Source organism: Zingiber officinale, chromosome 7A (genome assembly GCF_018446385.1).
Source record: "Zingiber officinale cultivar Zhangliang chromosome 7A, Zo_v1.1, whole genome shotgun sequence".
In the NCBI taxonomy this organism is placed as follows: domain Eukaryota; kingdom Viridiplantae; phylum Streptophyta; class Magnoliopsida; order Zingiberales; family Zingiberaceae; genus Zingiber; species Zingiber officinale.
Window position 1 is genome coordinate 58860583 of NC_055998.1, and position 24423 is coordinate 58885005.

Genomic DNA, 24423 nt, shown 5'->3' on the forward strand with positions numbered 1-24423 from the left:
ATTCATAAAATGTAATTCAAACATCAAAACTAATTTTATTGAAGCCAGCGGAATGGACAACACCAATAATTATAACAATTTACCCATTCATATCTTAAAGTATAATCCTATAGATTTTGGTCATCAAAGTGCTTAAATTAAGTACATTACTCAATTTATTGATAAGTACTATAAAATTTACACATATCTCATATTCATTGAATTGAAGAAGATGCAATACAAATTCATTCATAAAATTGTATTGCAAACACCTAAACATAATTTCATTGAACCTCAACTTCACAAAATCGAAAATACACATGAATTAAAACACCCATGAACTAAAGCTTCAATTTTTCACTGAGAAATAATAAATTAATCGAAATCTAAGATACACAAATTTTACTTACCAATGATTTAAGAGTTTAAGATGGTTTAATCGAGTTTTGTCGTCTATCTAATTTTTGCCTTCAACGTCGATGGAAATGGTTTAAGAACGAAGCCAAGGAGTGTGTCGCCAATGGTTTGGAGTTACGAAGGCAGAGTGCGTCGTCGAGTTTTGGAGTCGTAGAGGAGTGCATCACCGAGGTTTGGAGTCGCAAAGTGATGCATCGGATATTAGGAGAGAAAGGAACAGTGTCACAAAATGATGCATCAAACGTTGAGAGGAGAAAGGAATAATTGTGCGTTTTAAATTCAAACAAGGGCAATATGATAATTTTACCGGAATTAGAGAGCTAAAACAAATAAATTAATTTGATCAAGTATCAAAAACAAATTTATACCGATGCGAATATTAAATGTGAATGTTTAAGTCTGCAAGCAATTTCCAGTTAAACTTACTACATTAACATCTTTTATTATGCTTGTGGAATATTATTTTTATTTTGAATTGGAATAGCTCATGGAAGAAAAATTCAGTAGCTTAAAAAAAATCATGGGTACGCATCTCATTGAACTTATCAATAGTGAATTTTAGCTTGATTAGTATGTTTATTTGAAAAAACTTCTCTAAAATTTCTATCATTGTAAACTTCTAAAAAAAATATTCACTTATAATTAAACTCCATATATTATCTTTATTTATCATACCGCAGCACACAGACGGCTCAAAGGCATGCATCAAAGCGATGTTGGTGCTGCTCAAACATGTTCGTTTCACACAATATCGCATGGATCTAGTACACTACTTAAATCTAATCATAAACAGGGTCATTTGGAGAATCCTCAGCATTCCTTTTGATGGTTACCACTGGGCAATCTGCATGCTTGACACAGAACTCACTCACCGCCCCAACAAAAACCCTGAAAAGAGGCCGTAATGAGTCAATAATCGACAGATATGGAATATATCACATCGAAAACATAAGCATAAATATGGAGGTTAATAATCTTTTTTACTCTGAATATTGTTCCTTATCCCTAACACCATAATAGCATATCTTGTTATTTTCAGATGGAAACCTCAATGTGGAACCAACTATAACAAGGTGAGCTGAAGTGAAATGCAAAATGTAATAAATAAATCATATAATTCCTTCAAAAAATATAAAGCATTGTGAAATAAAATAAAAATGAATTTTTTTTTTCCCAGCTTCAACTCAATTTTATTCAAAAATATGTACATTTATCAAACGTGATTCTAGAAGAGTTAAACTACTAGTTAATATAATATATGTAACTAATATGTATGTAAAAGAGACGAAAATAGTAAGAGTGCTAGATGTAAGTGATAAAGAGACAAACAATATGCATTAATACAAAAAAAAAATGACTTAATTAATTTATGGATTATAAATTATAAATGCAGCTAGAAAAAGGTAAATAAAGTAAGATGTATATAACTGACTCTAAATAGACTTAATTAATTTGAGGATTATAAATGCAGAAAGAAGAAGGTAAAGGAAGTGAGATATGTAACTGACTCTAAATAGTTACCAAAAATACAGTGTACATGCTGCTGTTAATGAGCGATGTTAGCATCAAACTGAGCTGGAAGAATACTATTTTATCAATTAAACATATTTTTCAGCCTCTTCATCAGCACATTCACACAGCAGAGGAAAGAGTTTATTTAAATACATTGCCGTGGAAGTTCAAAATTCCTTTAGAATTAAAATCTTCAATGGATTTTTTTCTCAAGGAACAGCTTTGAGTGAAATAGAAACTTTGAAGGGGCTTGAAAAATGCTGGTCACCAAGCAAATCATTAATGCCACTTCGACTAATAGCACACTCATGAGAACAAAGGATAAGTCATGTATGAGAGAATTTTGCAGGGGTGGATCACAGGGCGCGAGCTGAACTCTTGAGGCTCACAGGTTTTCAAGAAACTTCCTTTGTGTTTCGCTATCTAGGCATCCCTTTGGCAGCAGGAAAGCTTTGTATCACAAACTACAGGCCTCTCACTGATGTGGTGGTCAAGAAACTAACCTCATGGCCAAAGCATTCTTTATCTTATGCGGACAAGCTGGAGTTGGTCAGGTTGGTTCTCTAAGGAGTTGAATGCTTTTGGTTATTGATCCTTCCTATACCATGTGGAGTCATTGACAAGTTGTACGGTATTTGTCGATCCTTTGTTTGGTCGACAAAACATCCCCCAATCTCTTGGGCATCTATATGCCTTTCAGAGGAGGATGGGGGGTATGGAGTCAGATTTATCGTCATGGAATTCTGCACTTCTTTGCTGACACTATAGAACATACAACACAAGAAAGACTCACTATGAGTGCGGTGGATCTATCATCAATACTTCCGACAAGTCAATTTGTGGCATTGGCGGAGTAAGCATTCGGATTCACCTTTGATAAAACGTCTCCTACAGATTCGAGACCAAATGGTGCAGCAAGCCGGAGGCCATGATGCAGTTAACATGAAATTTATCGAATGGTTTGTTACGGAGAAGCAAGGGGCTGCCAAAGCCTATGATTTCTTCCAACCACGAGGTGCCTGACAGCAATGGGTCAAGATGGTCTGGAAACCTTTCCATCTGCTGGCTATCGGTGCATGGTAGGCTGTGGACTACAGATCAGATGCCATATGAGCAGTGTAAGGTGTGTTGGCTGTGCAAACATGAGGATGAGTCCAACCCGCATGTTTTCTTTCGGTGCCCCGTGAGTAAACTGATTTGGGACAAGGTGCGGACCTGGCTTGGGATTTGGCATGAGATCAGCACGGCAATGCAACTATTTTAGGTGCTCCCAAGATTGTACTGTGGCAAGGGCCGCCTAACCAAGGCACGATACCTTGTCATCACTTGTATGGTTTTTCTTTTGTGGCAAGCTAGGAACCGATGTCGTTTTGAGGGTGAGGAGCCCAATGTAGAGAGGATCTTCCTCAAGATCCAGATACATATCTATCGCTTAATAGACGCATAGTGCTTGTACATTTATTTTGATATATGCATATGTACCGTTCAAAAAAAAACTGAGAAAGAATTATGCTGACCTTCAATGGACAAGTTTCCCTCTAAACAGAACTGACCGGAGATTTCAAAAATTAGAAGAGAATGTATATCAACAAATGCACCATCGAGAAGACTTCATCAGTCTCTTTCCTGGTGGCAATGGGTAGAGGAGGGAGTTGACTGTAGTATAATGCAATGATAGTTCAAACTCATTCAAAATTTTTAATGATTTTGTACATGAAACAGATTTGATCAAAGGCAGACCTCTAAATCAGTTATCTTTGTCAGTGCAAGCAGGCACCAAATGGTTTGGACTAATACTTCATGTCAAATGTGCAGATGTAGATTTATCTTGGCATGCATTGAAGCTGCAATGTGAAAGACTAACAGAAGTTGACCCAGATATTTGGCAAGAAAAGTCCCTCCGGTGTAGGCAAAAAATTGAAGTCCACCAGGTATTGGCAGGTGGAGTTCTGAAAGGTCAAATGGACCAGATACTAGACAAAAGAAAAGTCCAAGAGCTAAACTTCTAGCAGGTGACGGGTGAGAGTTTTCTCACATAAACAATTACTTGGCCACGAAACAATTATTTCAAGGACAAAGTCAACAGACCAGTTGACAGATGACTAAGTGGTGATTTAAGTAGTGGACGACTAATCTACATTGAGATTTTGATGAGATTTTTCTATTCAGAGTTTACATTGCCAATCGTCTAATATTTAAATTTGAATTATTATATTATTAAAATAGAACAAATTAGAATTAGTCAACTCGATGATAAAAGAACAAAGTCAACAGTAGTGATGTGCTCTCCTAGCAATGGATCCTGACTGCTAGAGATGGTCGTCTTTGCGTCTCAGTCGCCCTGACATTTGCACGTTAACACCAGTTAGAGGGCTTGCGATGGCCGACGGAACCCCTCCAATGCTAAGTCAGCTCCCCAACAAAGAGAATCAAGAGTAGAGAAATAAACCACGCACATAAAGGCATACCTTTTTCTTGGAGTCACCTACCTTCTTATACCCATGGTCATCCGGGCCTCCACGTGGGCCACAGTTCGTCGGTCCAAATCATGAGATACGTCGAGCAAGGGGCGATAATATTGACTTAATAGATATTGTTAGTGCAATCAACCTCCAGAATTTCAATATTTGACAATATACTTATGTTCGATCAAATTTGACCAAAAGTTGATTTAAAGAGGACCGATGTTTGAAAGTGAGCTAAGTCTAGTAAGGAAAAATCCAAACAGATCAAGGGTGACCAGATGCTTGGCAAGGAAAAGTCCAAGCAGAATGTTAAGCAAGGGAAAGTCCAGGCGATCAAGGATGACTTGATGTTCGGCAAGTGGCAAGTCCAAGCAAGATGCTTGGCAGGCTTGATCCTAAAGGAGTGTACCTTAGGTGGTGAGATCTTAAGGAGTGTACTTAGGCAGTGATATCCTAAGGGAGTAAAACCTTAGCTGGTGAAGTCTTGGAGGAACTCCAAGCAAGAAGCATAGTAGTTAGGCTTGATCCTAAGGAAGTGATCCTTAGGTGGTAAAATCTTGGAGGAGTGAACTCCAAGCAAAAAGTAAACCTAGTAGGTCAGGTAAGACTTACAAGTTTAGGTGTGCATGCTTTGTTGTATTTGAATGTTGTTTTGCAAGAACCTGGAATGGGAAGCAAAACAAAAAGCAAGCAAACGCAATCAAAAGCAGTCGGACCAAGTCCAGGGTGAATCGAACTTAACTCAGGTTGAACCGAACTCAAACTGATTCGATCAACCAATCCCAAGGATCGGTAGACCGATCCCAAGGATCAATAGACCGATTGGTTTCAGTTAACCAGGTTCGAATCTGCACTCGGGTTAGGGAGGTAGCCTAGTTTAGTAGACCGAAAAAGATTTTTTTGTAGACCGATCAATCTGATAATGACAAGATCCAGATCATAGAGATCAAATTTAACCAGGATGGTAGACCGATCTCGGGGATCAATAGACCGAAAAAATGCTATAAAAGAAACCCCGAGCACGACGTTCAAAACAACAATCTTTCCATTCGACTCTCTGACTCTATGCTCAAAAGATGACAAGACTCTGCTCATATGATCGGGGAAGCGCTAGGAGTGGGAGGTGCTCAGGGCTTCCAGATCGACATCGACAAGTTTGTTTGTATTACAGGCTATGCTTTAATATTTTATATTTGTGCTTGTGCATTAAATTTGTAAGAGGTTTTTTCGGCTCTGAAAAGTTCTGGAAAGGAGATACACTAATGGACAGGAGCCAGCCTCCCATATATAGGCATTTGATGTACTAACCTTGGGGGTTAAGAACCGAGCAACCCAATAGCGATTATCGACAGTTACCATATTTGCCAACTAAACTTAGTAGTGACTATCGGAAGAGAAGGCGGATGCTCTGTAAGGAGCACGGGGATGTTCCCATATCACATTGGATCTCTAAACAGAGATGCTCCCGATCAAGGATGTTCACATAGTGTATGCTGGCTAAGCGGGGATGTTCCCATAGTGTGTGTTGGCTGAGCAAGGATGTTCCCAGTTGGGATGTTCTTATAATGCATGCTAGTTGAGAAGGGATGTCCCCATACTGCATACGAGCAGAGCGAGGATGTCCTTGATCAAGTGACGATCGTCAAGCATGAGTGGGGTCAAACGTAACTATTGGCAAGGTTGTCACTTTGGAATTGGCTGTCATTAACCGATGAGCCACATTACAGTTACACAAGAACTAAGGCATTAGTTTGATCCAACATCAGAGGCAGTCATCGTGGCCGAAGTCACTTCAAACAAGAGGTTGCAATGTTGTTCATCCGATCGCAAGCTTTGAACACGAGTGTGTTGCCTATTCGATGCACGGAATTTACACCGTTGAGCTCCTACCACCCCAACATTATAAAAGGGGAGGGGGCCTCCTCATCGCGCTCGTCGCTTACTAAAAAGCCAACTTAGCCACCTCTAACTAAAAAAAGAACCAGTGACTCAATGAGATTTTGACGGGATTAGATAATCTTGGAGAAATAATGACGAATCGGGACATCCTATGGAGCGCAATTACTGCATTCCCAAGAACGACACAATGGGCATTGATAATCGACTTGTGTTATATATCCAAAAATTTAGAGGTACGTATGCTAGATGAATTTTTTACAACTATAGAATTGCGTGAATTTTAGAGTTGCAATTTTAGTAAATAAAGAAGGAAATACAAATCATAATATAGTCCTAGCAGCATAGCAAAAGGGGTTTGATTTAGACTCATCGATGGATAGCGATCAGCAAGCCTACTTGGTAAGTAGAATATTTTTTAAAAAATTAAATTTTAACAAGTTTGGTAGGAGACAAGTAAACTGATAGATCGAGATGAAGTGATAGGGGGGTTGAATATCGCTCGTTAAAAACTTTGTTTTTCGTATCGATTTATAAAACAAATATCAAAGTAAAATAGTTGAAAATAAGATATCAAAAGAAAAACAAGTAATTCAGGTGGTTACTTGGTTTGGAGCCTATGTTGACTCCTACTACCTACGATCCTTGATCGCACTATTAGACAATTCACTATAACTTTTCTTTCCAAAATCTTCGGAAAGAAACAATTCGTACAATGCAACTAGAAGATAGTAACACACTACTATCTTCTTGAAATTAAAGTAAGGCAAGCTCATAAAAAATATACCAACAAAGAGAAGCGAAGCTCATCGGTACTTCTTGATAGAGCAGTTTGCTTGTCAAGATAGAGCACAGAATAGCAGGAGCACGAACAAAGAACTGATTCAGAACAGATGGCAGAGTTACTTCGACTCGAACCTCGAGCACCCCTTTTATAAGTCTCGTTCGGTCGATTGAAAAGTTATTCGATTGCTGATCCTTTCTGTTGACTGATCCTCCTATCGGTCGACTGAACACCTTGCTTTCCTTCCTCGCCAAGATCTGATCTTCGCGCATTTATGAGCATTTATGGTTCGGTTGACTGATCAACTTTATCGGTTGACCGATCCCCTGAATTTCCATTCTAGCAAAGATTCGATCTGATCTCCTATCATTTCCATTTTAGGATTGGTCGATCGATCCTCAGTTTCGGTTGACCAATCATGCTATGATACCATGTTTGCAATCCTGACCTATTTCCGGTCCTGTTCGGTCGACCGAACCTCCATTCGATCGACTGATAAAATGCCCCTGATCAGTCGACTGAATCTCCTGTTCAGTTGACCGAACCCTTATTCAAATAAATATCTCTGAGTTGTGGGCGTGTGGCACAGTCTGATTCCGAGTTCTAAGTCAAAAGTTACAACCCTTTGAAGTTCAAGGGGTCATATGATCCTGCAACACTGAATTAGATAATAGATATTGATCCTGTAAAATAGAATTAGATAATAAATATTAAATATGCATAAGTATAACAATTAGGGTTGTCCTGATCTCAACTTAGAAACCTCCGTTGGTTTCTTCAATTGGATCAGTGAACTAAGTTTGTCCCTTCCTCGAACACGACCTCCCCGTCGCTCCACTCCAGTTGCTTATCTTAACTTACCTATTAAACATTGGGTCCTCCAGACCTGTTTGGACTTTACCGCCTAGCCGCAACTAGGGTTTTCCCGATTGAGTAAATAGTCTGCACATTTAGTCAAATCATCATATTACAACAAAACTTAACTTGAACTTTGATAACATCAAAACTCAAGTTTGATTCTGGTGCGCCCTGCACCAACATAAGCTACTACGAATGTGATGAAGGAGGTCATATAAAGGACAAAAGCCCAAAACTCAAGAAGGGAAAAGAAAAGGTGCAATCAAAATCGAAGGTCCAAAATCTAAAGGCGGCATGGAGTGACATGTCGTCCTTAGAAGATCTAGAAGAACAATCAAAGCACAAAAGCAGGACGAATTCATCTGATGAAAGCCAAGGGAGCAAACGGTGAAAGGGGGAGCATCATCATTAGAAATTGAAACTTTAAGTGAGGTATGTAATATAGTTATATGAAAGTATCAAGATGCTTTCTAAATCTGATACTTTCATACAACTCTGTTAGAGTTTTCTAAATCTGATACTTTGTTTCAATCATGGTTTAAAATTTCGACCCGTGCCGAGATTTCGGTCTCAGGCCGGAACGATACAGTTTCGGTATCGTATCGTGCCGTGCCGATATAGTTTCGATATTTTTTATTTATCTATAATAATGATAAGATAAATATGTTTATTGTGTATATAAAAATAAGTTGTATATTGATTTATTATAAGTTCTCAATTATTGAATAATTTAATATTGTTAGAAAAAATAATTAAAAATAATTTTATTTAAATAGAATTGATATATCAATAATTCAAATTAAAATGGAAGTATCTATTATAATAATAATAATAATAATACAAGATATTATTTTATATTAATAATAATTATATAAATTAACTATTTATTTATTTAATTAATTATTAATTAAATAATATATATTTTAAAAAGTAAAAAATATCAAGTAAAAAATTTTAAAAAAAAATCAGAATATAAATATAATTTATTAGAATTTTTTAATTTTTTTTAGAATTTTTTTACATTTTTTAAAAAATTTAAATGAAATTTAAAATAATAAAAATATATTAGAATATAAATAAGAATTATTATATATTTTTTAAAATTTTTAAATGAAATTTAAAATATTATCAGTATATTAATTAATAAAATTTATTTAATTTATTTTAATTTTAAATATATTTTTTTATATATTTTATTAGGATAATTTAACTAGGTTTATAAAAGCCTCTTCGAAATATCACACATCCTCTACCCATCCTCCTTAGGAATTGTTTAAATTAATAAAATAAAATAAATAATTATTAAAAACAGAAAAAAAAAAAAAAAAAAAACGCGTACCCAAGATCGCGCCCGCCCGCGATCGATCATCGCGAAGGCATCCCGCGTCTCCTCCAGCGCCGAAGGAGGCGTCCCGCGTCTCCTCCGGCGCCGCCGAGACAGGGACGCCACCCGTGCCGGTTTCGGCCACCCGGCGGAACGGTAAAAACCGTCCGTGCCGGGCAGCACGGAACGGCACTTCAAACCTTGGTTTCAATTGAAACAAATTGAGACGTTGCCCTTGTTTATTAAGAAATTATGTTAGACGCCCCTATTTTTTTAGAAAATTTCATTAGGATTTGCCTTAATTTTTAAGAAACTCTATTAGGGTTCTGAAACTATAAAAGGAAACAAGGGACAAAGGGTGGTGTGTTACAACCGAGGGATTGGAAGAACAAGGTTAGGGAGCACACAAGAAATATGACATGGGAAAGGAACTAACGGACTCAGTGCACCCGAAGGACAAGATGCTTGACGGAAGAGTAGTATGGTGGAGCACGAAGGACACACGAGGTGTAAGCAAAAGGGCTCAGTGTATCAGAAATGGTGTGTGTAAATCATGCATATGTTTTTTTTGTCTTATTTAGTAAGTATTTGTTGCATTAGACGAGCATATTTTGTGTAAACTTCTAGTGTTTGCATTCATTTCATCTTTTTAGTTTGGAAGACTGCGGTTTGTGTTTTATATTGACAAAAGCAGAGATCTTGGCCTTGGAGCATACTTGGAGACGTAAAGTTTGAAGATACACATGACATAATGATCCACGACCAACCAATGGTAGCCACCACGGTCGTGGATCATCCGTCAAGAAGAGACAATCGTTGAGCATCAAATTGAGACACGAATCAAGAACCATGGTCAGCCCGTGGTAGCCACCACAGTCGTGGTTCATACTGAAGTGAAGTGAAACTCAAGGCAGAACGATCTACAGGCAGCTTGTGGTAGCTACCATAATCATGGATCGTTAGGGTTTCAAGACGGCGTCGCCCCTTTTTTAAGAAAATTATGTCAGGCACCCCTAATTTTTAGGAAATTCTATTAGGTTTTACCATAATTTTTAGGAAACTTTGTTAGGGTTTTGAAACTATAAAAGGAAGAAAGGAGCGGCAATTTAGAGGAGATGGTGACACGAGACGAAAGAGAAGGTTGTATCAAAGACATCAAAAGAAGCTACAAGATGGCTTGTATCTCTAACGTTATGGAGTTGTTTTCTTATTCAGGAATTAAGAAGTAGCCCAATGACATGCTAACATTGACCTTGTGATTTCTCTCTCTTAAAATGTCATGATTATATTTGATTCGATTTTAGCAAGCTTAACAAAGCGTTGCCAATTGCGAATATATTAGCGTATTACAATTATTAGAGATTAAGAGATGAACCTTAATCTTGGATCCATAAAATCGAACTTGAGTTTTTGATCATGAAAGTAGTTCAAATTCTATTGAAGATAGCATCAATTGTCATATAGTTCAATGGGTTTACTTGATTCAATTACCATGGTAATAGGAGTTGCGTCGAGATAAACACGTCGTTGTATTTCAAGAGGAAACATCGATTACCTGAGGATAAATCACCTTCAAGAGTAATCTCACATCATAAGAGAGGGAATCATAGTTGAATTGTCAATACTCATCGTGGTGAAATGAAACTCCAGTAGCCACCACAGTCGTGGTTCATACTGAAGTGAAGTGAAACTCAAGGCAGAACGATCTACAGGCAGCTTGTGGTAGCTACCATTATCATGGATCGTTAGGGTTTCAAGACGGCGTCGCCCCTTTTTTAAGAAAATTATGTCAGGCACCCCTAATTTTTAGGAAATTCTATTAGGTTTTACCATAATTTTTAGGAAACTTTGTTAGGGTTTTGAAACTATAAAAGGAAAAAAGGAGCGGCGATTTAGAGGAGATGGTGACACGAGACGAAAGAGAAGGTTGTATCAAAGACATCAAAAGAAGCTACAAGATGGCTTGTATCTCTAATGTTATGGAGTTGTTTTCTTATTCAGGAATTAAGAAGTAGCCCAATGACATGCTAACATTGACCTTGTGATTTCTCTCTCTTAAAATGTCATGATTATATTTGATTCGATTTTAGCAAGCTTAACAAAGCGTTGCCAATTGCGAATATATTAGCGTATTACAATTATTAGAGATTAAGAGATGAACCTTAATCTTGGATCCATAAAATCGAACTTGAGTTTTTGATCATGAAAGTAGTTCAAATTCTATCGAAGATAGCATCAATTGTCATATAGTTTAATGGGTTTACTTGATTCAATTACCATGGTAATAGGAGTTGCGTCGAGATAAACATGTCGTTGTATTTCAAGAGGAAACATCGATTACCTGAGGATAAATCACCTTCAAGAGTAATCTCACATCATAAGAGAGGGAATCATAGTTGAATTGTCAATACTCATCATGGTGAAATGAAACTCCAGTAGCCACCACAGTCGTGGTTCATACTGAAGTGAAGTGAAACTCAAGGCAGAACGATCTACAGGCAGCTTGTGGTAGCTACCATAATCATGGATCGTCAGGGTTTCAAGACGGCGTCGCCCCTTTTTTAAGAAAATTATGACAGGCACCCCTAATTTTTAGGAAATTCTATTAGGTTTTACCATAATTTTTAGGAAACTTTGTTAGGGTTTTGAAACTATAAAAGGAAGAAAGGAGCGGCGATTTAGAGGAGATGGTGACACGAGACGAAAGAGAAGGTTGTATCAAAGACATCAAAAGAAGCTACAAGATGGCTTCTATCTCTAACGTTATGGAGTTGTTTTCTTATTCAGGAATTAAGAAGTAGCCCAATGACATGCTAACATTGACCTTGTGATTTCTCTCTCTTAAAATGTCATGATTATATTTGATTCGATTTTAGCAAGCTTAACAAAGCGTTGCCAATTGTGAATATATGAGCGTATTACAATTATTAGAGATTAAGAGATGAACCTTAATCTTGGATCCATAAAATCGAACTTGAGTTTTTGATCATGAAAATAGTTCAAATTCTATCGAAGATAGCATCAATTGTCATATAGTTTAATGGGTTTACTTGATTCAATTACCATGGTAATAGGAGTTGCGTCGAGATAAACACATCATTGTATTTCAAGAGGAAACATCGATTACCTGAGGATAAATCACCTTCAAGAGTAATCTCACATCATAAGAGAGGGAATCATAGTTGAATTGTCAATACTCATCGTGGTGAAATGAAACTCCAGTAGCCACCACGGTCGTGGTTCATACTGAAGTGAAGTGAAACTCAAGGCAGAACGATCTAAAGGAAGCTTATGGTAGCTACCATAATCATGGATCGTTAGGGTTTCAAGACGGCGTCGCCCCTTTTTTAAGAAAATTATGTCAGGCACCCCTAATTTTTAGGAAATTCTATTAGGTTTTACCATAATTTTTAGGAAACTTTGTTAGGGTTTTGAAACTATAAAAGGAAGAAAGGAGCAGCGATTTAGAGGAGATGGTGACACGAGACGAAAGAGAAGGTTGTATCAAAGACATCAAAAGAAGCTACAAGATGGCTTCTATCTCTAACGTTATGGAGTTGTTTTCTTATTCAGGAATTAAGAAGTAGCCCAATGACATGCTAACATTGACCTTGTGATTTCTCTCTCTTAAAATGTCATGATTATATTTGATTCGATTTTAGCAAGCTTAACAAAGCGTTGCCAATTGCGAATATATTAGCATATTACAATTATTAGAGATTAAGAGATGAACCTTAATCTTGGATCCATAAAGTCGAACTTGAGTTTTTGATCATGAATGTAGTTCAAATTCTATCGAAGATAGCATCAATTGTCATATAGTTTAATGGGTTTACTTGATTCAATTACCATGGTAATAGGAGTTGCGTCGAGATAAACACGTCGTTGTATTTCAAGAGGAAACATCGATTACCTGAGGATAAATCACCTTCAAGAGTAATCTCACATCATAAGAGAGGAAATCATAGTTGAATTGTCAATACTCATCGTGGTGAAATGAAACTCCTAGAATCATTTAAAGATCCAGTGTTCCTAGTTTAATTTAGTTTTTTATTACAATTATTCCTTCTTTGATTCCATCTAGATAGCCTATTTTGTACGTAACTGGTATTCAACAACAAAGTCCCAGAGGATGATATTTTTATTACTTAACGACGATCATGCACTTGCAGTTTCGCACAACATCAAGAAACCAAGAGTAAAACTGCTTAAGTTGTTAGTGAGCTGAGTTGAGTGAGTATTTGGGATAAAGGATAAACTCAACTTAGGCGGACTCAGTCGCAATCGACTTGCATAAAAGTTCCAATCGCTTGGAACTCCATGAATGGATATGTTCTACCTATCAATGTAATAAATGCTTATCTTTGAACAAGTTTGAAGCGGACCTATTTGGGAGCTCCGAGCAATTGAAACTTGATCCAAACGATCGAAACTAGATCTAGGTGACCAAAACTGGATCCTAGATTACACGAGCACAAATCAAAATAAGACAATCAAGGATCCAGTTTAACCGGGGATCCAAGCAACCGGAAGGGTGCCACATCGACAGCAGATAGAAGGAAACATATTCATGGATGAGGATGACGACGAACTCAGCACACTCCAAGCGACCAAAACACTGCCATGTCAACAAAGTGATTAGATTGAGGTGGAGGGTATAAAATGGAACCAGAGGCTCTGAGACATAACACCATACTCAAAAATCCTTATTCTAATTGTTGTTTCTTTCACTAGGCCTCTTATTGTCACTTATATGCTTTTGTATTGTTCTATGTACCAAGAGGTTTCTCCACCTCTAGCCCTTTACCAAAGAGGAGAAAAATAGTGACTCCATGTGCATAGGTCTTGTACTAGCAACCTGAGTTTGTGAACCAAGTAAAATGATGAGTCTCTTTGTGTGTTTGTTTTATATGCTAACGTGTGTCCTTGCTAAGTACATAGTAAGAGAAATTAGACATTTTATTTGCAAGTTCGCTATTCACCCCCTTCCCCTCTAACTATCCCATTTTCTACATCGCAAGATCAATTTTGTGATTTGATTTCTCTACCTTTGGAAGGTTTCCCAAAAGAAGAAAGTTTAGTGGTTTCTGAGGAGTAACTCGTGTAATGAGTCATAAGTCATAGAGTAGGAATCTAAGAGTTCTAGGTTAAATTCATTGTTTTCTTTTCTTGTAGTTTCATTGGACAATTATTTAGCAACAACAATAACAACTAAACCTTATCTCACTAGGTGGGATCGGTTATATGAATCCTTTTACGTCATTAATCTCTATCCCCTACTATATCATCATTTATATCTAAATAAATTTTATCTTATTTTATCATTGTTAACCAAATCTTCTTTGATCTAACTTAAATTATCACAACCTTCTAAAATCATTTGAAACATATTTTTGTAAACGTTGTTCCCCCTTCTAGCATTCTTCTCAATCTAACAATTTGTAGATGCAAAAAACAAAATACTCATGTAAATGGGTTATTTTTAGATGTGAAATGCTTTTGCTCCCAAGAAAGTTTGGATGTCACTACTTATTAACCCCTCCTAATGAAGTTATTTTACCAATCCTCCTCCGTATTGGCCCTGGGACGAGTTGGCGGGGGTGCCGGGGCGAGCGTATTCGCCTTTTGCCACCATTTTACCGAACTTGGATGGACATATTTAAGTGCAAGGAGATTCCAAAATTTAGAGCGAATACAAATGAGCAAAATGTAGCAATCCACTTTACAAGGGCTTTTTAAAAAAAAAAACTTGATGAGCCAATTCAGACTCATCACCAATCTACAGATAACTACAATTGCTAGGCATCCACCCTCTATTACTTGGCTAATGTGTGATGAAAAAACTAAAACTTATTTTCAAGCGCCCTCTACAGACTATATATAGCAAGAATTAATCTGACAAAAAAAAGGAAATCTCGTACTGTCAAAAATGATGGGGGTTACGCCATTTTAAAACAAAAGGAGGAATGAGCTTATACTCTCAGTGTTAAGGCTAACATCCACGGTGGTCTGGTCACACAAAGAAAGAAAGGATAAGACAAATTTTCATAAGCAACAGAGCAAAATAGCAGTGGATCTTGTAAATTCTACTAATGAGACAGTAGTGATAATAACATAGAAAGTAATTAATCCATTCATCAAAGCTAATACCTTTGGACAGGTCCAAGCCCACGACTACCCACAACCAAAAGATCTGGTTGCACTCTCTTTGCCTCTTCACATATAACTACTTTAGGATCACCCATCTTTAACCATGCTTCACATTTTATCTGGAACAATTGCATAATGTCAAAGATAAGAATTGTAGGATAACTTTCTAAACTTTTTTCTATATCCTAGATGTCAATCAACAGTGCAGTTCCCGTAGGCAACTTTTACCCCAACTTGATGAGAGCGTTCTACAAAGTACTGAAGTAAGTAAAGCCCTTTTATCTTCTGTTTTTCATTCTTGTTCTTGAAGTCATCAGGTGATGCATAAACACTGTCCATGTCATCAAATCCTTTACAACAAAGAGAAGAGAAACGTTATTAGCCAGCAATAATCTTGAAGGTTGAAACTTAATCTTGCAGGTTGAAACTTTACTTGACATTCAACTTTGTATTTAAAGCACTGTTATTCAGATGGTTACTAAAGAAGTTCGTGACATGATAATGGAATGAAATGTTTGTTATTGGTTTATTCCTTGTGTACAAAATCAATTGTTAGAGCAAGAAACTAGATGAAATTGTTTATGGATCAAGAGCCAGTATCTTATTAAGGTTTTACTTGAGATAGTCCAGCATATGGGGCAAAATCAATTTGATAAAGTATGACACCATCTTGCTACCGTTGCATTACATGAGGCCATAAAGCACTCGAGGAAAATTTAGCCCTCCACATATGAATCTCATAGATCAATTAATCTCTGGACAAATATTTATACAATGGGTGTGTGAATGTATATATATGATTAAAGAGCAGACATTGAAGGTATATATATATATATATATATAAAAGGTGTAGGAAACACAAATCTGATCATTTTACTATCAAGGAAGCATGTGAAAATCTATTATTGAGTCAGATGTCACTGGCAGTGTTGATGAGGAGGCCGGCTAAAAAATAATGATGGAAATCTACTGAGTTGGATGTGAAGGTGTCAGTGTTGATGCAAGGTCTAAGGACAAAGGTGGGCACTAAGGTGGGGATGAAGTCCAACCGGCACACACTAGAGCAAACACCAAAGGGCGCTAAAGTCATTTCGCAAAGCCCCTCCCTTTGATGCTAAAGCAACTATGGTATAGTAAAAGTGAAACTAAAGAAATTTGCGAGAGGAAAAGAGATCCGCAAATGATACATGTACATTAGTATTTATAGACATGCAATGAAAGAGAAACTTGCATAAGTTATGACCACAATCTCCATACAAATGCTTAGTTGGACATTAATTCCAAAGTCATGAACGTGTACATAGAGGTTGTGGGTCATGCCTGCTTATTGTGGTTACTAAAATAACTTGGTAACCGCTTAGGGAGCTCGGAGTCGGGAGCTCCGAGTAGGGAGCTGGAAAAGATTTTATCGTGAGAGGTATTCCCCTTAGGTTTTAAGAACAAGTGTGATATGCCGATGTGGTGTGGGACCACATAGGCTTAGCATGTTGATATGAGGTAAGGTCATTCCCATAGGGTATCTATATCCCTCCATGAAGTGAGTTGAGGTATATGAAACTTTATAAGGGTAGACCAGACCATGGACCAAGTTCATCGAACTCAGCCCAAAACCTTAATCGGGTCAATAGGTCGTCAATAGATTACCTATTAACCGGGGTTACCAGGCCATAACTGTAATCGGCCATATCAGTAATCAATAAGATCACAATTGCTTACTGCTTTCCCATCTAAAGTTTACATTATTTACTTGATCAATTGTGTGTTTCCTTTATTTTTTTCGAAAATTGATTTGAGTGGTTACCACTAAATCAGAATGAGGTCAGCCTGAAAATGAGTGGAAGGCAAAATTTAAAAATAGATAATCTGCCTATATGAATGGTTGTTTATGCCATTTAGGATTATCTAATGCCCCTAGCACTTTCATGTGATTTATGAATCACATACTTAAGCCTAGTTTTCTTGTGTTGTGGTTTATTTTGATGGCATATTAGCAGCAAGAGTGAAGAGGAGTGCATACATCATCTTAAGGTTTCTTATTTTGAGGCAATAGAAACTTTATGTTAGTCTAAAAAAGTGTGATTTCTTTAAGTCTAGTGTAGTGTTGTTGCGGCATGTTGTTTCAAAAGATGGAATCATGATGAATCAAAGCAAGGTAGAGATTATTCTTAACTGGCCAACACTTCATTGTATAATGTGAGGAGTTTTTTTTACCATGGATTAACTTCCTTTTACAGAAGGAGCATCAAGGGTTTGAGTTCTTATGTTGCTCCAATCCCTGAATGTTTGATTATGATAAATTCAAGTGAAGTGAAGTTGATGCTTTCAAACTACAAAAGAGAAAGCTAACCGAAACTCCTACCCTTTTTTTCCAAATTTTGACAAGGTGTTCGAGGTTGAAAGGGATGCTTCTAATACGGGTATCGGTGTTACTTTGAACCAAGAAGGAAAATTTATTTCCTTCTTTAATGAGAAGATGAATGATGCAATGATAAGGAGTTTTATGTCATTTATAGACTTATTCCATTAGAATCAGTATCTTCTAAAGGCATTGAAGTTTAATAATCACCAGCACAAGTTAGACGAAACAAGGAGCTTGGGTAGACTTCTTGCTATCTTATGACTTTACTATCAAGAACAAATCTAGTGTTCAAAATGTGGTTGTTGATGCTTTGAGTAGAAGGCATGCCTTATTATTAGTCATGGAGGCAGAAGTGGTTAGATTCTAGGGCTTTAAGGATCTTTACAAGGACAATGTGGATTTAGGCTCAATTTGGCAAATCTGCAAGTCAAGCTCTTTTTCAACAATATTCATTCCTGGATTTTTTTTTTTTTTGGGGCTAATGCTTTGTGTGCTCCATTTTGTTCAAGAATTCTATCATAGTAATTGTTGATAGATTCTCAAAGATGCCTCGCTTTGTTCACTGCAACAACACAAATAATGCATCTCATATTACTGATTTGTACTTCAAGTAGACTGTGAGATTGCATGGCATCCCAAGAATTATGATGTGATCAAGATTCAAATTTTTAGCATTTTTGGAGAATGTTATGGAGGAAGTTGGGTACCTCACTAAATTTCAGTAGCTCTCATCATCCATAACCAATGGGTAAACTGAGTAAACATTAGAATCTTGGGAAACTTAATTAGAAGCTATGTTGGTAGAAACATCAAGCAATGGGATCTCATTCTTCCACAAATTGAGTTTGCCTACAACCATACCATTCATCATAGGATTGGTAAGAATCCTTTTGAGGTTATTTATGGTGTTAATCATACTACTCCTTTGGACTTAGTTCCTCATTCTATAACTACACAATTCACTGGAGATGATTATGAAAGAGCTAAGTGAATAAAGAAACTAGTTGCACAAAAGTGTTAAGGCGACAATTGAGAAGAAAAATAAGTGCATGCAAGCTGCCAACAAACACAAAAAGCATGTGGAATTTAATGAGGGTGGTTTGGCCTCTATTCACCTAAGGGAGGAGAGTTTTTGTTTAAGGTAAATTTAGATAATTGAAACCAATGTTCAAAATCTCAAGCCATGTGGAATTTCAATCTTTAACTGGAGCGATATAGTGTTGGCATTCCAATACATGGTGTCGGTGATGGATTGAAGATTGAAAGAGGAAGGAGATGGAGACGAGGAAGGAGACATTATCTATGTCGAGTAACATTGCATTTCAGTAATTTGTTAAAACGATACATTTCGACTGTTCCATCCGGCACGATACGAGATTCCAAACCATGGTTGAAACCAAAGGAAAATGATCCATTTAAGGCACTTAAGAGAATTGGCAAGAATGCTTATGAGATTCAACTATAGTGTGTCCCCAAAGTTCGATGTGGTTGACTTTTATCATGAAGCAAACGAAGACTTGAGGGCAAGTCTTTTTCAATCTGGGGAGATTGAAATAGGAGTGTAGAATGTGCTACAACCCAATCTTGTTAATCTTGTTGAACCTATGGTATTGCCTACAACTCATGAACCAAATAAGTTGCAAGCACAAGTTGATTGAGTAGCTTAAAGAGTTAAGTAGCATTTAGAATATTTCTTGAAACAAGTCAAAGTAAGGGTTAAGGGGCATGCAAATTTTGGAAACAAGTTAAAGCATTGTCCAAAGTAAAATTATGGCTATTCAAGATTCATAGGGAGAGTAAATTCAGTTTATGAATGCAAATTTGCAGATTTTTGAAACAAGTCTAAGCGACAGATACTCTCTTAGTGAAACTCCACAGTGCCCTTTATCATGTTTGTTTCTTAACATAAACTTCTATCAATTTAATTTCATCCTATTCCACTTTCGGCTTCCTCGTCATATCGGTATCATGCTTAGAGAGGAGAGCTCAAAGTAGGGAGCTCGGGAAGACTCCTCTTGAGAGGTCGGACCCTTAGGTGTTTAGGAACAAGCACAATATACCAATGTGGTGAGGGACTACATAGGCATAGCCTGCTGATCTGGTAAGGTCATTCCTAAGTGTATATTGGTGTTAAATCCAGAAGCAATTTGACAGTTCCAACCATCTTGATTTTATGTTAGTTCATAGTTAATCCTAGAGCATGACCCGCGTCCGCAACCATTACTCATCAAAGGTATCAAAATAACAGTAAAAGAAAACAAAAGAAACAAACATCTCTTGTATAGGAGATATCATATGTACTTAATTTCTTTCGTTTGTTTTTCTTAAAAAAAATCCCAAATCTCCATAAGAAAGAGAAGAGGGAAGCGCAACAAGAGAAGGGGAATGCATTTAATCGGTCACAGAACCTACAATTTAGAAGCAGAGGAACGGGGATAGTAGTAAAAGCATTATTAAAAGGAGAAAGAGAGCGACCATCTTCGTCGGGGACCTGGACATGAAGAAAGAGGAAATAAAACCCAGCAGCGTTAGAGCGAATGAGCTTCTGCAGAGTCCAGTCGAAGGCAGTGCGGCTACTGATGGAAGGGTGCGGATACCCGCGAATGGACGACTCGTTCACCCCGAACAGTATTCGAGTTGGCGGCGGCGTCGATGAAGACGACGGAGCGGATGCCATACCCTTTTCTCTCTCGTTTCTTGCTCTCCTGGTGGACAGTGTTATGTGTTAGAAATTAGATCTGTGAATTAAAGATAAATAAAAGGTCGATGCTAGAGGACGTGGCGGCTACTTGAGTTCCTTTGTTTTTGTCTTATATAGCTTACGCACGAAGGAAGTTTTCTACGTGTCTGAGATAGAATTGATGTGGCTGTTTAATTTACGAAAAAAGTTTAAAGAAAAATATTTTTTAAAAGAAAAAAATGATAATTTTAATTAGTGTTATTAATTATTTCTAGATGATAAATTTGGTCTCATAGAAATTTCTTATTGATTATCAAGATAAATCGAACAGTATGCGAGTTGACGGCGGCGTCGATGAAGACGACGGAGCCGATGCCATACCCTTTCTCTCTCATTTCTTGCTCTCCTGGTGGACCGTGTTACGTGTTAGAAACTTAGATCTGTGAATTAAAGATAAATAAAAGGTCGATGCTAGAGGACGTGACTATTGACTTCCTTTGTTTTTGTCTTATAGCTTACGCACGAAGGAAGTTTTCTATGTATCTGAGATGAACTGGCATCCTTCTGGCCGAAGAACATGACAAAAGAAAAAGAATGATTGATATTGAAAAATACGCGTGCCATTAAATCATCATAAGTGTCCGAGAACTTAAGTTTATCTTTCAACTCAAAGAGTATGATTTCCAACGTAGAGTGTACCTTGAAGGGCGATAATCATATTAGCAAACACATCTATCAACAGTCAAAGACATCAGATGGAATTGTGAAAAGTACTTTCCATGGTAAAAGAGATAACAAGGGGCGTTGAAAACACGCCACCTTAAAGCAATGGTGGGCCCAAATCTCCAGAAAATTCAAAAGCATCCGAATATAATCTCCTTTGTAAAAATACCAAATCTCTAGAGTGACATAAAGATGGACTTAACCTCGGGGAGTCGTCCACTTTCCTTACTCACTCTAATCACTTTCTGAGTCGGTCCTATTAAGCTCTATAAAATAGGATTCTATAAAAGGACACGTAGAAAGCAAGGATAAGAACGACGATGGGGCCCAATGAGCACCCGGTTCTCTTACCATGCTGCCTATATAAGTCCTTAGCTAGGAAGTTGCAAGGCATCAAGTGCGACACACTAAAAGCCTTACTTCTTCGAAACTCTGTAAGTCCCTAAGTTTTATTAATCGAGTCTGTATAGTTCCTTGCTAATTCTATATACTTATCTCGGTTTGAAACTTAGAAGCACGCTTTATTTTGGTATCAGAGCTAATTTTATGGCTGAGTAGTAATCTTACTCAGGATACTTAAGCCTTAGATTGTGTGACAATAAAAGACTTCTTTTCAAACTCTAAAAACGGATATCTTATTGAAAGTATCTTATGCGTTCATTTAGCCAAAGGACTTTTAAAAATATAACTGTAATAAGGCGACCCGAGCTATTACTAGCAAATTGCAAAAGGTCGCAGTGCGCTTAAGACTACAAGAAGCAGCAGCAGCCCGTCGGATGAGCATGAAGCAAACTAGCACTCGCTAAGCTGTAAGCAGTTAAAAATATAGAAGCCCTTGTCTAAACAAACTTTAGGAGTGTTGAGACAGCTAAAAGGTTGGCAAAGGAATAACTTGGATTCGCCCTCAGAAAGGCCCAGTTATCAGGCTTAGGTGGATAGTCAGAAGCCTAAGCTCGTGAGATAGGTGGATAGCCAGAAGCCTACCTCACACAATTTTATAGATGTCACGACGTTGGGAAGAAGCTATACAAGAATGGTATACCAAGTTACACACTTCTAACCTTCAGTACCTTGACCTTGTTAAAACAAACCCAACCAACAAAGAATTAGCTCACAACCTTTCTGTAATCTACGATAGAGTATGCTTGTCAAGTAAAGTCCATATAAAAAATTTCAAGCAAATTTCGAAAGCCTTAGAAGAAGCTCACAAGGAAAATCAACGATTAGTAAAAGTGTTAGAGGATTTAACAAGAGAAGTAGTTTGTAATAGACCTCTAACAAAAAAACAGGTCAAAGAACTGGTATTAAAAATAGTGGAACAACCAAAAATTATTGAAGAGCAAACATTAAAATTATCGGATGATTTGAAGAAGAAACTCGAAAGAGTTGAACTTCTCCTTCATAAATTTGAATCTTGGACTTCTTCATGAGCTACATCCATACCCAAGCTTCAAGTACTTATAAAGACGCTTTACAAGCCACTGAAAACATTGAAGCACCATCCTTAGGGTTTTGTAAACCAGCTAACTATAGTGGTCCAACAAGTAGTGCTATTGCTTCCATTAAACAGGTCAATACTCAAATACAACTCTTAGTAACTATCCTTGAAAAACTTGACAATTTGGAGGATAGAATCAAGAAGCTAGAAGCTAAAGCCCCCACAGAAACAAAATTTCCTAAGTCATTAATAGAAGAATTAACAGGAAAAATCAGCAATCTCAAGCTTGGAGAAGCCAAAATCCCTGAAAATAAAGGCAAACTACTGGTATTTAAAGACCCTTTCAAGATCTTGGAAGAAGAAAAATCTAAGAAATGATGAGAAGAACAACTGTACAAGATCCTCCTATAACCACTATTACAAGGACACATCCTAAAGCCACTCCGTTATTTGAAGATTAGATACGAGATTATAGAAGAAACCAAAGACGAAGATATGTTGCTCATCAAGCAATAAGGAGAGACACGCGAAGAATTAGTGGAGGATCCTACAATCAAAACATGGAACAACAGATAGACCCCCAGGTACAACTTTGACTTTCTATGCAGGAAAGAGTAGCCATAGTACTAGAACAGGAGGATATTATAAGGCTCTTATGTCGACTTGAAGCCCCCAATGACCCCCAGATCTCATCAACCTCTGCCCTCCAAGATAATACAAAAGGTGACTATTTGGAGTACATACAATACCTGACTTTACAAGGCGACTCATCAGCCTCTTTTCCTCACCTCAACGAATTTATCAATCCATGGGCAGAAGCTTATGGAGGTACAGGTATAACCACAGCAACTAATACTAATCCTCCTTATCCTGAGTTTATTTTAGGAGGACAAGAAAATAATGATAATGGATGGCTAATGGACTATCCTCAACTTCATACCATGACTGAACAAGTATACTCCCAAGAGGCAATCTCCCAATACAGACCCCCAACAGATACTGCTATGAGACCTGTTGACTACCCACCTGCGGCATGACCAAGGAAGAACGAATTAGCATGGCACCCCTATTCGAGCCCACTAGTGCAAGAAGATTCAAGAGGCAGGACCCTTCTGAATGGTGGAACTTACCGTCAGCTCAACAACCGACTGGTGCTATCCTTACAATCCCAACTCAACTCCATATGTTTGATGACGTATTCATGAGATGGGAAAGCATCACCAAAAATATAGTTTCTTCCCATAATTTCACAGATCAGCAGGAGAAAGCCGATTTTATTGAAAATTTATTGGGCGAAGCAGAAAAATTAACATGGATTCAATGGAGGATGGCCTACCCAAATGAATATCAGGAGCTGGTAAATTCAACCGATGGAAGGAATGGTATGCAAAATATTATTTCATAAATTAGAAGAATTGTTCTATTAGAAGACTCATTCCAAGGATTCACTCAAATGCAAGATAATGCCTACCGTGACTTAGAAAGGATGACTTGTTCAAATATCAAAGACATAATCCAATTCATGAATGATTATATGAAAACTGCAGCAAAGACTGGCAGCCTTTTCACAAGTCCCGAGCTACCCGAGAAATTCTGGCTAAAGCTACCAGGAGATCTTGGGAGAAGAGTAAATGAGGCATTTGAGAACAAATATCAAGGTAATTCTATTGGAGTTCATCCTAGAATCTTATTTACCTACAGATACCTTGAAGAGGAATGCAAAAAGGCAGCATTCAGCCGATCCTTGAAAAATTTATCCTTCTGCAACCAAATCCCTATTCCAGGGTACTACAATAACCCGAGTAAGAAATATGGGCTCCGAAGGTCAGCCACATATA

At 37.4% G+C, this 24423-nt stretch overlaps 1 protein-coding gene across 1 annotated transcript; it reads right to left on the bottom strand.

Moving 5' to 3' along the window:
- Positions 1-1016: 1016 nt before the first annotated feature.
- LOC122001431 (universal stress protein A-like protein) lies at positions 1017-20492 on the bottom strand. Its single transcript, XM_042556163.1, has 4 exons — positions 20220-20492; positions 15614-15735; positions 15386-15504; positions 1017-1284 (listed from the first exon to the last, which is right to left on the bottom strand). Exons 1-4 carry the CDS (start codon positions 20419-20421, stop codon positions 1176-1178), a joined length of 552 nt encoding a protein of 183 aa, XP_042412097.1. The 5' UTR covers positions 20422-20492; the 3' UTR covers positions 1017-1175.
- Positions 20493-24423: the final 3931 nt, after the last annotated feature.